General features: G+C 46.9%; 1 protein-coding gene across 7 annotated transcripts in view; it reads left to right on the forward strand.

Annotated features, from left to right (window-relative positions):
- Positions 1-830: 830 nt before the first annotated feature.
- HDX (highly divergent homeobox) overlaps positions 831-14,825 on the forward strand; it is a 45,587-nt gene continuing 31,592 nt past the window's right edge. For 2 of the 7 annotated variants that reach the window (XM_051786118.1, XM_051786164.1), the window contains exons 1-4: positions 831-2,120; positions 6,221-6,366; positions 9,907-10,053; positions 13,175-14,293. In XM_051786118.1, coding sequence (XP_051642078.1) covers positions 9,907-10,053; positions 13,175-14,293 — 1,266 coding nt within the window. In that variant the 5' untranslated portion in view covers positions 831-2,120; positions 6,221-6,366. Of the gene's footprint in view, positions 2,121-2,199; positions 3,284-6,220; positions 6,367-9,906; positions 10,054-13,174; positions 14,294-14,825 lie in introns of those variants that run through there. The other 5 variants (XM_051786134.1, XM_051786142.1, XM_051786126.1 and 2 more) reach the window with 5 other exon arrangements.

The raw sequence follows: 14,825 nt of genomic DNA on the forward strand, positions 1-14,825 counted from the left end.
TAGGGTTTAAGTACCTGGACTATCCCTAAGATCCTATTACTAAATTCAGGTATTTCATACTGTGTCTAATCCAACCCAGCTGGGGGATGCCACCCACTAGTTCAGAAGTCAGTGTTAAAATTGTTAAATAATGTAAATAACTTGCTGTAATTTTAAAATAAACATAGGCACTGAGCTGTTTTCTCCTCCCTGCCCACAAAGAACCAGCAGCAATTCTTTTATTTCAGTCCTGCAGAAATATTTACCGAGGGTTCTGATTAAAGCATTGCACAGTATTAAACTGCCTGTTTAATATTTTAACATTGTGACTTGCAGAGGATACTATCTGGAATAGGGGTATAGGGGTATCTAGAGGCTTTATAATTAACACAATGAGGTCTCAAATCTGAATGAGACTTCTCAGTGCTCCTAAAGCCAAAGCAATAAATGGTGATTTTACATGATTTCTACCGTCAGGAGGGTGAGCAGTGTTGGCCTTCCCGCTCACTTCTGAGCCAATAAATGATGATTTTACATGATTTCTATTGCACAGTCCATCAGGATGGGTGAGCAGTATCGGCCTTCACACTCATTTGTTGAGGTTTCCTTTTGGAAAGGAAACAGAACTCCAAGGAGGGCTGGCACTGATGCACCTGGTTGTCCTGGACCCCCATAAGGACACGGTGAGTGTGTGTGGTTTGTCTGTGTTCATACCATAACCAGTTCCAACCACGGCACTGAGGATGTGTCCTTGCCTTGTGCTGCCCCCCTGGATAGACTGGCATTTCCTCCCTTCCCACACCAAACATATCCACCTCGAGCAATAAAAAATTTATTTCTTAAGCGCTGTAACGTTCATGCAACTGAAACCTTGGTCCTTCCAGGAGTTTTTTGGGTATCCCCAGGCACACCTCCTTGTGTGCCCAGGCTGCACAGCCCAGTGCAGTCACACAGCCAGCCATTCACTGAGTCCCGGGATGGCTGGGGTTGGAGATCACCCAGTCCAAGCCCCTGCCAAGGCAGGGTCACCTGGAGCAGGTGACACAGGAATGTCTCCAGGTGTGTTTGGGATGTCTCCATAGAGGGAGACTCCACACCTTCCCTGTTCCAGTGGTCTGCCACCATCATGGGTGTTCTTCCTCATGTTGAGGTGGAACTTGTTGTGTTTTAGTTTATAGCTGCTCTCACCCTGTCACTGGGTACCACTGGCAAGAGCCTGGCACCATCCTCCTGGCACCCCTTGGACACATTTGTATGGATTGCAGATTCCTTCTCCCCCCTGCCCCGGACACTCGGGGATCACTTCCCTGGCGTGCCCCTCAAGGAGGGATGGCAGGGGGTGTGGATGGGGGGCGTCCCTGTGTGCGCAGTGTGGTCAGCGTGGTGTGGGCAGTGCTGTGGGGCCGTGTGGGCAGTGGTCAGCGTGGTGTGGGCAGTGCTGTGGGGTGGTGTGGGCAGTGCTGTGGGGTGGTGTGGTCAGTGTGGTCAGTGTGGTGTGGGCAGTGCTGTGAGGCTGTGTGGGCAGTGGTCATTGTGGTGTGGGCAGTGCTGTGGGGTGGTGTGGGCACTGTGGTCAGTGTGGTGTGGTCAGTGCTGTGGGGTGGTGTGGGCAGTGTGGTGTGGGCAGTGCTGTGGGGTGGTGTAGGCAGTGGTCAGTGTGGTGTGGGCAGTGCTGTGGGGTGGTGTGGGCAGAGTGGTCAGTGTGGGGTGGGCAGTGCTGTGGGGTGGTGTGGGCAGTGGTCAGTGCGGTCAGGCCGGTGCGGGCAGTGCTGTCGGGGCCGGCTCTGAGGGCAGTGGTCTCGGTGCCGGCTCTGAGGGCAGTGGTCTCGGTGCCGGCTGTGTCCCTGCCCCGTGCCCTGTCGGTGCCGGCTGTGTCCCCGCTCGGTCCCTGCCGGCGCCGGCCCCGTCCCTGCCCGGTCGCTGTCGGGGCCGCGCTCCGTGCGCGCCCCCCCTGCGGGCGGCGGGGGCGGGCGCGGCCGGGCCGCGCTGATCGCAGCGCGCCATTGGCCGCTGTCTGCGCGCACGTCACGATCATGATGAGAATTAATGATCGGGGCCGCTGATTTCATTGTGTGACGCCGGGACCGACCCAGCCGAGCCCGGCCGAGCCCGGAGCCCCCGCGCCGGCCCCGCGCTGCACGGTAAGCGCGGGGGGCTCCCCGCGGGAGGGGCGCGAGCGGGGCCCCCCCGGCGGGAGGGGCGCAGCGGGCGGGCGGGGAGGAGGAAGGAGATGCTGCTGATGGTGGTGATGCTGGTTATGATGATGATGATGATGATGATGATGATGATGCCGATCTCCCCCCCCCCCGGGCCCGGCGGTGAGGGGGGGGGTAAGGGGGGCGGCCGCGCGAGCTCGCGCGCGCGGACGCGCCCGGCGCGCGCAGGCGCCGCTGAGCCTCCCCCACACACACCGCGGGGGGGCCGCGCCGGGCACGCGCCGGGACCCGCCGCCGCCGCGGGACTGCGCGTGCGCCCGCGCCCGCGCGCCCCGGTGGAGCGCCCAGTGCGCCTGCGCCGGCCGAGGCCGTACTGCGCGTGCGCGGCGGGCCGGTCCGTGGCGGCTCAGCCCCCTCTGCGGAGCGCTGGGCTTCGGTCACTGGGCCCTCAGCGCCTTCGGGCGTCCTCAGTCCCCTGTGCCTCGGTCACAGAATCGTTTAGGCTGGAAAACAGCGCTGAGATCGTGGAGTCCACCCTGTGCCCGATCCCCACCTTGTCACCCAGCCCGGAGCACTGAGTGCCACGTCTAGGTGTTCCTTGGGCACTTCCAGGGTGAGGACTCCACCACCTCCCTTCCAATGTCTGGCAACTTCTTCACCTCTTCTATGAAGAAGTTCTTCCTGATGTCCAACTTGAACCTCCCATGGCACACTTACGACCATGTGCTGTCATCTTGTCCCTAGTTGCCTCAGTCCCCGGTGCCTTGGCCCTTCAGCCCTTCATTGTCCCTGATGCCTCAGTTCCCTGTTGGCCCTTCCCCACACCCTGGGTCCTGCTCACCCCCCCATCACTGCAGGCACCCCCCGAGGCAGGGATGGTTCCCCTGGGTGCCTGGGGATGGTTGGGGATGGGAAGGACAGCCATCACTGTTGACTCATGGTGTGAGGCTGAGGGGCCACAGTGGTGGACAGGCAGGGGGCAGCTGGGTGGCCACCAGACATCCTAGATCTTGTTCCCTCTGAGGCTCTTCTAAATTTCTCCGAGGGGTGCCAAGAGAGTGGTGCCAGGCTCTTCTCAGTGGTGCCCAGCAACAGGACAAGGAGCAATGGCAGAAAACTAAAACACAGCAAGTTCCACCTCAACACGAGTAAGAACTTTTTTATGTTGAGGGTGGCAGAGCACTGGAACAGCTGCCCAGAAAGGGTGTGGAGTCTCCCTCTCTGGAGACATTCCAAACCCACCTGGACACAGTCCTGTGCCACCTCCACCTGTGCCAGGTGACCTGCCTGGGCAGGGAGGTTGACCTGGATGATCTCCAGAGGTCCCTTCCAACTCCAGCTGTTCTGTGATTCCACCTCTCAAATGCATATGTGGATGCTCCATCCCTGGAAGTGTCCAAGGCCAGGTTGGACAGGGCCTGGAGCAACCTGGTCTAGTGGAAGGTGTCCCTGCCCAGGGCAGGGGGTGGAAGGAGATGGACTTTAAGGTCCTTTCCAACCCAAACCATTCTGTAATTCCATGATATCGGCCTGTTGTGGTGCCAGGCACAGCCTGTGTGTGGTGTGAACAGGGGGGCCTTGTGCTGCCAGACTTTACTCCTCAGATGTTTGGGGATGAGGGGGAAGAAGTTGGCTGTGCTGTTCTGGAGGGATGGTGGTGCCCTGGAAGTGCTTGTGGAGCACTTTCCTGCCCCAGGCAATCCCCAACCCTGTCTCCTGCCCTCTGTTAGCCTGGGGCTTCTGCTCCTATAGGTAAGATCTGATACTATGGGTAAGATCACACATAACTAACCAAAGTAGTTTTATGTCCTCCAAACTGGAGTCCTGAAGCAGCTCACACCCTCACAGTAACACAGCATTTTAGTATCCCTTTTTCCTGGCACAGGTCTTACAAACACGTACATGCTCTATTTAAAACATGTGGTTAATCCAGCTGCAGTCAGGAGTCTCATTTGCATCAGTAAAGTGGGATGGGGATGCATAAACCTGTGGAGTTGTGGTCATGGGTTATTATGTTATTAAGTTACTGAGGGCTGTCTAATTTGTCCCTAATAAAGGGCTGCATTTTATAGGTAGGACTGTAATACAATCCTACAAATGCTGTACTTAGTGGAGAGGGAAGCAATTATGCTGCGAGTCACGGATATTTAGAAGTAGTTTTACAAGCTGGGCTGTACATTGCACGTACCCAACCATCAGCCTCACCCACTGCACTGGGAACCTGTGGCTCTAACTGGTTTGGCCTGTGTAGGAAAGAGGCACCAACCTGCCAATTCAGATTATTAAACATTGTTCCTTGATGTGTATCCAGTATCCCCACACATTACAGGGTTGGTTGGTTGGTTGTTTTCTTTCCACTGGGGATGTACAAGAAATGGTGAGGTTTTGGCAGCTGTGGGAAGTGAATGAGGTTCCTAAAGCTGGAGGAATAGTGTCACTACTGCAGTCTTGTTTAATTTATGTCTGGAGTACATTTCTTATCATAGTTCCAGTTTTGTCTCAGATTTGTATTGGCACTGAGACTTGTTGGTTTTTACCACAAGAGATTGTGGAGGGAACAGAAAAAAAGATAAATAGAGGAGTGTGCTGATTTTCTTGTTATACCTGTTATGGATGGACAGACTAAAACAGAAATAGGCTTTGCAAGATGACTTTTTTATAAATAAATATTTGTTTGGTGCTGAAGTTAAAAAAGAAAACTCTCAGAAACTGCTTGTTCCCTTTTATCATTCTGTGTTAATCCCTGACAGTTTTATTATGGTTTATACCATGAAGATTTTTATACTTAGTTACTTTGTGGTGGCTTGTGCTCTGAATGAATTATTTATTATTTATCACATCCAAGACTATTTTTTTGTTGCTGTTTAAAATGACTGTAGTTGGAGATTTTATTTCCTATTTTCAAATTAAATACTATTAATGTAGTGTTCTGTAGAGATTTACTTTGGAAAAGTTTACTTGGTTCAGCAGTCTTAATATTTAGATACTTTTGGACACTGAGATTATACTGCTGTACTTGTAGGCAGACTTTTTTTCCTTCTTATGCTACTTCTTTATTTTTGTCCCTTTTTTTGCCCCCAGATTTTTCAAGTCATTCCAGAACAGTTAAGTAACTCTTGAATTATTTGATTACATGATTATTCCCATTTTCTTTCAGTTGTTCTTTCTTTTGTCTTACTCCTTGACATCAAGTTGTTTCCATTAGTTGCTAAAAATGTGTGACCTGCCTTCACCAGGTCTCCCTGGAGAGATTCCTAATTTCTGGCTGTTGAATAAAGTAACTGGGGTGGAAGGACTGGGCATTTGCAGCAAACCCTGTGGGACAATACCCTGAGTGCCTGTTCTGTGAAGGAAATGTTCAGGAGCAAACTCTGCTTTAGGTCTCCGTGTTCTCCTCTTTCCACTCCTGCTGGCTCTTCCCAGAGAAGGGAAGGAAGGATGATACTGTGAAAAAGTTGCTTAAACAGCTTAAGAAGCCTGAAAAAGTTCAGCTGTAAGAACACCCTTAATGTCACCTGACAAGGAGCCACTGTGACAGCCACAGGGTGTCTGTGGAATTGTCCTTGGGACAAACTGAAGGGCAGGGAGTTCCCATCTTTGACCTTGTCACTGATCACTCTGGGATCTCCCACATGTCACAGTCCCTGCTTAACACTACATTTACATCTCCTAAACCACCACACATATCAGAGATCTTACCATGCTAAGTTTTTTAATTAGTATTCAGTTTAGAAAGGGAATGAACATCTTCATTCTGTGGGTTCACTGTAGGTTGAGGAGTGGGAGATCCCCAAAGTGAAGAGTTACATGACGTTAGCTGGCCTAGGACACATCCCAGGGGTGAAGGTGCTTTTTCATTTGTCACAGGTTATTCTCTGCACTGTCAAGACTGCAAAACACTTGGCCAAGGCTGCTTTATTTTGCTAGAACAGGCAGATGTTGAATCCTTAAGTACTGCTTTGCCACCTCTGTCTTTTATTGAAGTGAAAATGCAGCTTACAGTCATGGAATTTGTTTGCATAATGCTTTGCCTGATTTTTATTAAATTTCACAGAGTTCTTTTTTGTAACAAACTCTCTTTTCAGTGCCAATGTGTTGCCAACCAGCTGGACACCCGGCTTCCCAAAAGCTCACATGCATGTTTGCTAAGCTTGGCAAGTCAAGATCAAAATGAAATTATGATAAAAATCCATGTGGATTTCTAACTTGGAGTCTGAGGTTCAAGACAAAGGTGAGAAATCCTGAGACTGGAGTGCTCTGTAGGTGCACAAACTGAGAAAAGGAGTTTGTTTCCTTAGAAGTTACTGAGATTGTTTTGAATAATGTCTGTGATGAAGGAGTGTGACCTGCTGATTCCCTTGGTACTGATGTGACTGCCTTAATGTTCAGTAATTTTAGCACTTTTTAAGTGATTTCCCGTGTTGGAGAAAATGTAAGACTTAATGTCTTGTTCTAACTACAAAATCTGATGCTAAATAGGTAATACTTCAAAAAAAAAATAACCAGTGTAATCCTTTGATGAATCTACCCTGTGTTAATTTGTCTCAGAGACAGTAACATTATGTTCTCACAGATGTTTGAGTGCTCAATGTGGGTCAGTTCCCAGGTGTGAGCAGAACTTGTTGCCTGTGAAGATGGGACATGCAGAGGCAGCTCTTCATTGATTAACTCTGGACTTCATGGTGTTCTAGTGGAGCTTCCAAACATCCAGGAATTGGTTTATTCAACGCAGGGTACTGTTGTAGATATTCAAAATAAGCACTGAAGAATTGCTGATAGCAAACTGATTTCCAGCTGGACTTTAAAGGTGACGTAATATCAGTGAACTTTGCACCTGCCAGAGACAAACATCCTACACAGTGGTGTGAAATTAGTGGGAAATGGTCCAGAACTGTCTATTGATTTAGGATTCAGTATATCTAAGACACAAAATGCTTTAATAAATTCTCACCTGCTTAATTGAAGGTTTAGATGTTGGAATGTAAACTCAAGTTATGACTCAGCTGCCATAACTCAGTGTCTGTAGGATCCTGTAATTTAGTTATTTAAATCACTTTCTGATGGCCTCTCACAGATGCCCTGAGCTGGACTCAGCTGGGTTCAAGGCAGAGGGTACCCAGTTGGCAGGTGTAGCTCACAAGTGATTAAAATATACTGCAAAAATGAGTTATTAAACCAGACCATGACCTCTCTGGAGCTTAGCTGGGCCAAGCCTGTCAGACAGTTTATCTGAAGTTCAAGTGATTTAATCAAAATGCTCCACCCTGTCTGTATCTAAATTACAAATGTCAAATACAACAATGAAAGTGTTTTAACATAGAAGTGACCTTGGATACAGAAATCTCCATAATTAAAAATGTGTCAAGAACCTGTCACACGTCTCCCCTCGAATGTCATCAGGTCTGACTCTAAAAATTTATCTTGCAATGGGAAGAGTCTTCACTGGAGTTGATGAACTATTTGGAGAGCATGATGTGATGAGCTTGTGGATGGAAGTGCTGAGCTTTGGGATGACACAGCTGGATCTGGGAACGTGGAAGGTTCATAACTATTTCTGATGAGGTTGTTTGTGGGAACTGAGCTCCACTAAATAGTACAGGACCTCTGGTACTGAAAGAGGAGTAGCCAGAAGTGGAAGCTGGGCCCTGCCAATTGTGCAAGAACCACAAAACTGCCTCTTGTGTGTCCTTTAGAAGGGACATAAATCAGTCAGTGGCCATGTCACAGAGTGTATCCACGTGGGACATCTGAAGGCAGTTCCCAACATTATAGAGTAGATTATTATGAACTTTATTGATTTGTTAATGGACTAATAATTATCTCCTCTGCTACTTGCTATAAATTTCTTTAAACAGTAGATTATTCAGAGCCAGAGTCTCCCTTGCCCAGCTCTGGCTGTGACTGAATACCTGTTCTGGGGGAGGCAGAACTCAGGCAAAGCCTGATTTGTCATGTAGCTGGTGGTGCTGCATTTAATAATGCACTGCATTGAGAGGGTGAACAGGAGTTGGGAACAGAGGCAAAAGAGATGATTGAAAAATCATCTTCTGTTTTAACTATTATTTCAAAGAAACAGTAATTTTTACAAATTGATTTTTCTATTGTCTGTTGACATAGAGAGGAAAGTAAACTCTGAAGTCACAGCTCTGGCCTACAAGCATTTTGCTCCAAATTCTAGATATTAATCTTTTTTCTTTATACAGGCCTGTTGAACTCTAACATCCATTACCATTACATAGTGTAATCATCTTGGAGAATAATATGGAAGCAGTTGGGTGTCTGCTCAAGCTTTTGAGCCTTTAATAATTTTATTTGCTCTATATCAGAAAGCAGTTCTTGTACAAAGATTAGGTCTATCACCACGCTCCTTTCCGTTGAGTGTTTTCAAAAAAAGCTTAGTGGCTGCAAAGGGTTCCCTCATCCCCTTTATTTCCCTACAAGATGATGGTGAGGTTTCTTATTCTTTAGTTTGTTCTGCATTATTATGATATATGTACTGTATTAAAGTGACAGTTTTGCTTCCCAAGGCACAAAGTTGGATGCAGGTTGTTCCTGGCAGCACTTGCTGTGTTTTGTTTAGGACAAATAAAGGCCCTGTTCTGGAAATTGGTGATGATTGGGATCTTCTTTCTGATCTCTAACCACAGGATTATATTTTTTGCTTGTAGCAAGAACATACAGTTCCAGTTTGCCCTCAGGAGTCTGTTCTGCACTTGGTCATATTCAGCTGTGTGCTTTACCAAGCCAGGGTGTGAGTTGTCACGTGTAACAAAGCCATATGTGGTTTAATGTGTCCATCAAACTGCTGCCCTGTCCTGGGCCACCTCCTGTCCCCAGGAACAGGGAGATTCTTGGAGGGACCCAGTGCTGGGAACGGGACTGAGGAGTTGCTGCTGGCCCTGGAGGAGCCTGGCTCTGATCCTGGTTGAGTTCCTCAGCACCACTGTGGACAAACCAAGGAGCAGGAACACATCCTGAGGTCCTGCAGTCAGCATTGGCTCATACCCCTGGAAAACAACCCTTACATGTTCTTAAAAATCCTGATTTCCAGCCTCAGGGTGCAGTTCCACAGGAGCTGGACCTTTCTCAGCCCAGGCTGTGACACAGGCTGTCCCTCCTCTGTTCCTCTGCAGTGTTTGCATTGGGTGGCTCCAGAGCTGCCTAAAGCCCTTCCTGGGGGTGTTTTGCCCCAAGTTGGCCTCCAGTTCTTGATCTTTGTGACTTTGAGCTGGAGGTGCTGGTGCTGACACAGCAGTAGGACCAGCCATCACAGAGGGTAGGATTTGATGAAGGTGGAGACCATGGAAACTTCACTCCTGTCAAACAGTCACCTTTATTTTATCTCGGATTTTGTCTCTTTTCTTGGTAGGTGAGGAGAAACCTGCTGATATTGAATCTGCTGATGTTACTCTGTTTTACCTAATGCCTTTATTTTATTTTATTTTATTTTTTTAAGGGAGAAACTTTTTCTTTGAAACTAGAGCCTCATGGACTTAACAACACAATGTAATATTTATTTATTTATGAAAAGCTGTCAGTGTTGTTGCAGACTTATAATTCACCTGCTCAGCTTCAGTCTGTCACAAAGGAATCACTAATGCTGACTGTAACAGGTTTTTTTTTTAGAAAGTAAGTAAAAGCATTGGTAAAAGATTCTGTAGAGAAAACATGTCAACCCTTAGTGTTATCACAGGTATAAATTAGAACCTGTGTATTCTGCAAGTCTTACAGTTTTCATTCCAACTTTCAGAGTATCTTCTTTTATTTCCAGATGAATCTGCGTTCTGTATTTACTGTAGAACAACAAAGGATATTGCAGCGTTATTATGAAAATGGAATGACAAATCAAAGTAAAAATTGCTTTCAGCTCATATTACAGTGTGCACAAGAAACAAAACTGGACTTCAGTGTGGTCAGGGTGAGTACTGAGGCCTTCCAAATTTGTTTGTTAAACTTGTACACATTTATTGCTTTACATAAAATATTTAGAGATGTGGAATCTCTTAACTCCATCATTGCCTTAAATCAGGCTTCAGTGTGTGTATGTGACATGTTTCTTTTTTTAGTTTGTTTTCACTGTAATGTCTTCACATGATTGTTGTATTTAGCAGGGGCCTGGTTGCACAAGGAATAATTTTTGTTTGTCTTTTGCTGGGATTTTTTAAATTAGTCTTTAATAAATTACAAATTAGTTTGCCCTGTACAAACTTTGTGCAATGTATTGTATGAAAGCAAGAAGCAAGGTCATGTTATTAAGAGACTGTTCTTAAGCTAAAGAAGTTTCTATAAGCTGATGTATTTGGGGGAATAATTGTGGAACTATTTCTTTCTCTGTCACACTTGTATTCCACATCACAATCATAAATATTGTGGTCCCTCATGGCTATTTACAGTGAGGACATTCTTTTCTTATAAAACAAGAATGTCACCAGGGCTAACAGGAGCTCTTCCAAAGTCTATGAATTCCACAGGAAGGGAAATAATAATCCCTTTGTGAAACACTAGACACAAAATGGCTCTTGGCCGAGAGCAGAAATAGAAATCATGAAGCATTAGCTGAAAAAATAACAAGGGCAGTGCAGCTCCCAGGAGCTGCTGCAACACTGGACACTGAGGAGGAAGAAGAAGTGAGACCAGTCTGGGTTGTTTTTTATTTGGTTTACCAGTGATATATCGACAACAACAACCCTTCCTGCTCCCTGATTATTACCTGGATTCTCCTCCCTCACAATAGTCTGGAAACATTAAAACTGTCCTTCTGAGCTCTTGGTGGTGGGAAGCTGTGAAAGTCAGCCAGGGATTGAGGCTCCTGGAACAGGCAGACAGTTGTAACAGGAATCTGGATGCTGATGGTGCACTCAGGGCCTGCTCTGCTATTTTTGTGCTGATTGAATGTCCTGGAGGAGGCAGCCAGTCTCTCCTCTCTGGGCAGTCCTCCTTCACTCTCCAGATTTCCTTTCCCTCTCAGTTTCCCTTCCTGCAGTAAAGTATCAGGGCCTTTTTCCTTCAGTTTTATTCCCTTACCGAGCCCTGATTTGCAACCCTTAGAACTTGTGAAGGGTTTTTTTGCCACTTGTAAAGTGCAGTCGAAACAGACCCAGTGTTTGTCCTGCATTTATCATATTTTTGCATGATCTTACCTTTCTCTTCTTTACACCCCTCCTTCCTTCCTCTCTTAATTCCCCCTTTTTCCCTTTTTTTTTCCCTACAAAACTCTTGGTCAGTGACTAGTTCTCCTTTGTACAACGTCCAGCAAAATGATACTTGGGTTCCAGCTGGCACTTGCAGATATGATTGTAATAGGAACATAAATTCCCTAAATGCAACTTATACTTCAAATATCATAACTCCATGAATGCATTCTTTCCCAGAATCAGGATTTCTGCCATCTCATCCCATTGAACTGCATCCAGTCTTTCCAGTCTTGAGCTGGGTTGGAAAGAAAGAAAAGTCCTATTTTCCCATTTATCATTTGGTGTAAACCTCTACAGATCTTAATCCTGCAATACAGAAAATCTATTCTCCCTTGCAAAATTAGGAAATCTGAAGAGTATTTGTAATCTTTCCAGTCTCCAAGATGGCAAATACTTTGTCTCCTCTCTTGCTTCTTGTGTTCATCATCTCTGGCTTTATTAAGTTTCAGTGTAACCCAGGTAATTTTGCTAACCTTACCTAAGCCTTTGTTCTTTTTTTTTTTTGTTTTGCCAATTCACTTTTGAGCCTTTTGGGCGAGTTCAGGTGGGTGTTTTGGATAAATGATGGGAGTAAGAACTGGGAACACGGTCAGGAGGACTCTCAGCAGAGTCAAATCTGACTTGTGCTGTCTCATGAAGCTGTATTTTATTATTAGTGCTATTAAGGTATTTGCATTTCTTAGAAAGCATTTATTTTCAGGAAAACTGTAAGGAAAACGTTCATATTTTAGTTCTGTACAGTTGGAAAAGTTAGGGATGAAATCTCTTTTCCTGGTCCAAAATTTGCAGTGTCTCCATTCAATTGTAATTTCTCTCTTGAAAGTTTACTGACAGAGCAGAAATTAAAAAAAAAAAGAGTAAAATTTAATCTTCTAAATCTGTTTTATACAGTAAAGGAAAATAACTTGAGGTCTGTGGCTATAAATTCTGTTTTTAAATTGGTTTTTAAGGAGAAAAATGTCATCACTAGTAGCTCAGATTTTACTGCATGTAACAAATTGTGCCTCAAATTAGACATTTTGCAAAATTTGACACACTTTCCCATCTGCTTCAAACCACAGCACGTTTCAACCTGTGCACAACTGCCACAGTACCTGCATTTCTCAAATATTTTTTCCTCTCCTATCTATTACACAAAACCATATACTGTCATTGTTACTGTCAGGAATGTCCATAATGGCAAATTTCAGTTGGAATCTAATCCCTGCAGTCCTGATCTTGTCTATCAGTGTCTTTCAAAAGCAGGTTTTGACCTCAGATCTTGATTTTTGCAGCTGGCAGAGGAGGAATTAGCCCATAGGTCTGAGTACTTCACAAAATTGTTTTCTTCTTTTTCTTCCTCTCCTCCTAATTCCAGAATTGGCAGCTTCTGTTTGAGGCAGATTTGAAGGTCGTATCTCTCAGTTACTGGGTTACAAAAGTTTAGCTCCATACCAGAGTGATGGCTCTGCAATCTAAGGTGCTGAACATTAAAAACTTAAATTTGGGGGGATTAGTCACAGTGGTGACAATGAAACACATCTTGACGATAATTTTGGGAGAGAAGGCATGATACAGCATCAGGATTTTTGAGAAACTGGGGCTTTGGCACTGAGACTGGGCTTCTCCTGTGTATTAGTGTGTGGACCCCAAGCAGGAGGGGCCTGGATTTCCACTCTGTGTTGTTCAGGCCTGGATTTCCACCCTGTATTGTTCAGACTCTGCATAATCAGTCGATGATTTACATATTTCTCAACTTAGGTCACAACTTGAACACTTAACATTTCACCAGACCTGCTTCAAAACGGAATTGCCTGATTTTTGTGAGTCTTTAATGCCTCCTTTCGTGTTTGCTGTTGTTTGCAGACGTGGGTTGGCAATAAAAGGAGGAAGATGAGCAGCAAGAGCGCGGTGGAATCCGGAGGGACCCCCCCAGGGACGGCCCCTGCCACTCCCTCAGTGCCCCCAGAAGTTCGGAACGTGGTCAATATTGCCCGATCCCACAGCCAGCAGTCCTCCTGGACCTCTTCTAATAATGATGTGATAGTGACTGGGATTTACAGCCCTGCCAGCTCCTCGGGCAGGCAGGGATCCACCAAACACACCAACGCTTCCATGGCAGAGATGCACAAAACCTCCATCCCGAGGCTCCCGGGGAAAGGCAACGCGGAGTTCCAGCAGCAGCACATCCCTCTAGGACGACAAGTACCACACTGTAAAAATGCTTCCCTATTAGTAGGGGAAAAGACCATTATTTTATCCAGGCAGACGAGCGTGCTCAATTCTGCAAACTCCATTTACAGCCACACCAAGAAAAGCTACGGCGGCTCCTCGGTGCAGACGGCGGAGCTGGTGTTACCTCAGAAACCCATGATATGCCACAGGCCCTGCAAGGCTGAGCCCGTGGGCTGTCACAGGTCACACAAACCAGAGCACGTGGCTCTGGCATCGCACGGGCCCCACGGGCAGAGGGCTCACCCCAGGGACCCTGCCTGTAGCACCCAGAACCTGGAGATCCGCGAGGTGTTCTCCCTGGCGGTGACGGACCAGCCCCAGAGGATGGTGGCGGGAAGCACGACGCAGAAACATTCCTCTCTGGAGGGCAGCTGCCTGTCCATCGCCATGGAGACGGGGGACGTGGAGGACGAGTACGCCAGGGAGGAGGAGCTGGCATCCATGGGAGCACAAATCCAGAGCTACTCCAGATACTGTGAGAGCAGCAGCTCTGCTCGAGTGGAGAACCAAAGCGCAGCCGTGTCGGGGCCGGGCCGCAGCGGGGGCTGTGGGGCACAGGGGGGCAGTGCCAGGGACCTACCTGACAGTGTTCTCTACCACAGCAGAGATTACCACCTCCCTGCACGGACCTCCCTGCACAGCACAGCCAGCACAATGTACAGCGGTGCTAATGCATCCAGGAGTACCTTTTCTCCTCATTTTACATCTTCAAGTCAACTGAGGCTGTCACAAAACCAAAATAATTACCAGGTAATCCATCAGTTTGTCTCTGTCTTCAAACCTTGAAGCCAAGGTTGTAGATAAATACTGTATACAAATATAATGTAGATAAATGTTATCTCTCAAAGCTGGTGGCTGCTCAGCAATAGGTTCACCTTTCTGCAGGCTTCTACACCTTTCAGTGGAGATAGTTCCTTCTCAAACACAGTGCAGGCAGCACTGCAGGGTGGTGCCACTCTTACCTGTCCAGCTGAGCCCCTGGTAGCTGTATATTGAAGATATTTTGGGTGCAGGAGGGTCATACCCACGAGCTGATGCTCAAACCTGAGCCAGCAATACCCTGGGCTGTTCTGTGTGTGCACACATCACACGTGGCACAAGAACATGGGATGCAGTTGCTCACCCTCATTGATGTCAGCTTGGATTCCTGTACCCCCTGTGCAGGTGCCAGTCTCCTGGAGCTGTGTCTGTGAGGGATTAAGATCTCCTGTGAAGAGTTAACATGATGGGACACACTCAGGGAGCAAATATTCATCCTTTCCTGCAGTGTCTAATTCCAGTA

Source organism: Manacus candei, unplaced genomic scaffold, assembly GCF_025592945.1.
Source record: "Manacus candei isolate 608988 ecotype Guabito, Panama unplaced genomic scaffold, ASM2559294v1 h1tg000003l, whole genome shotgun sequence".
In the NCBI taxonomy this organism is placed as follows: Eukaryota; Metazoa; Chordata; class Aves; order Passeriformes; family Pipridae; genus Manacus; species Manacus candei.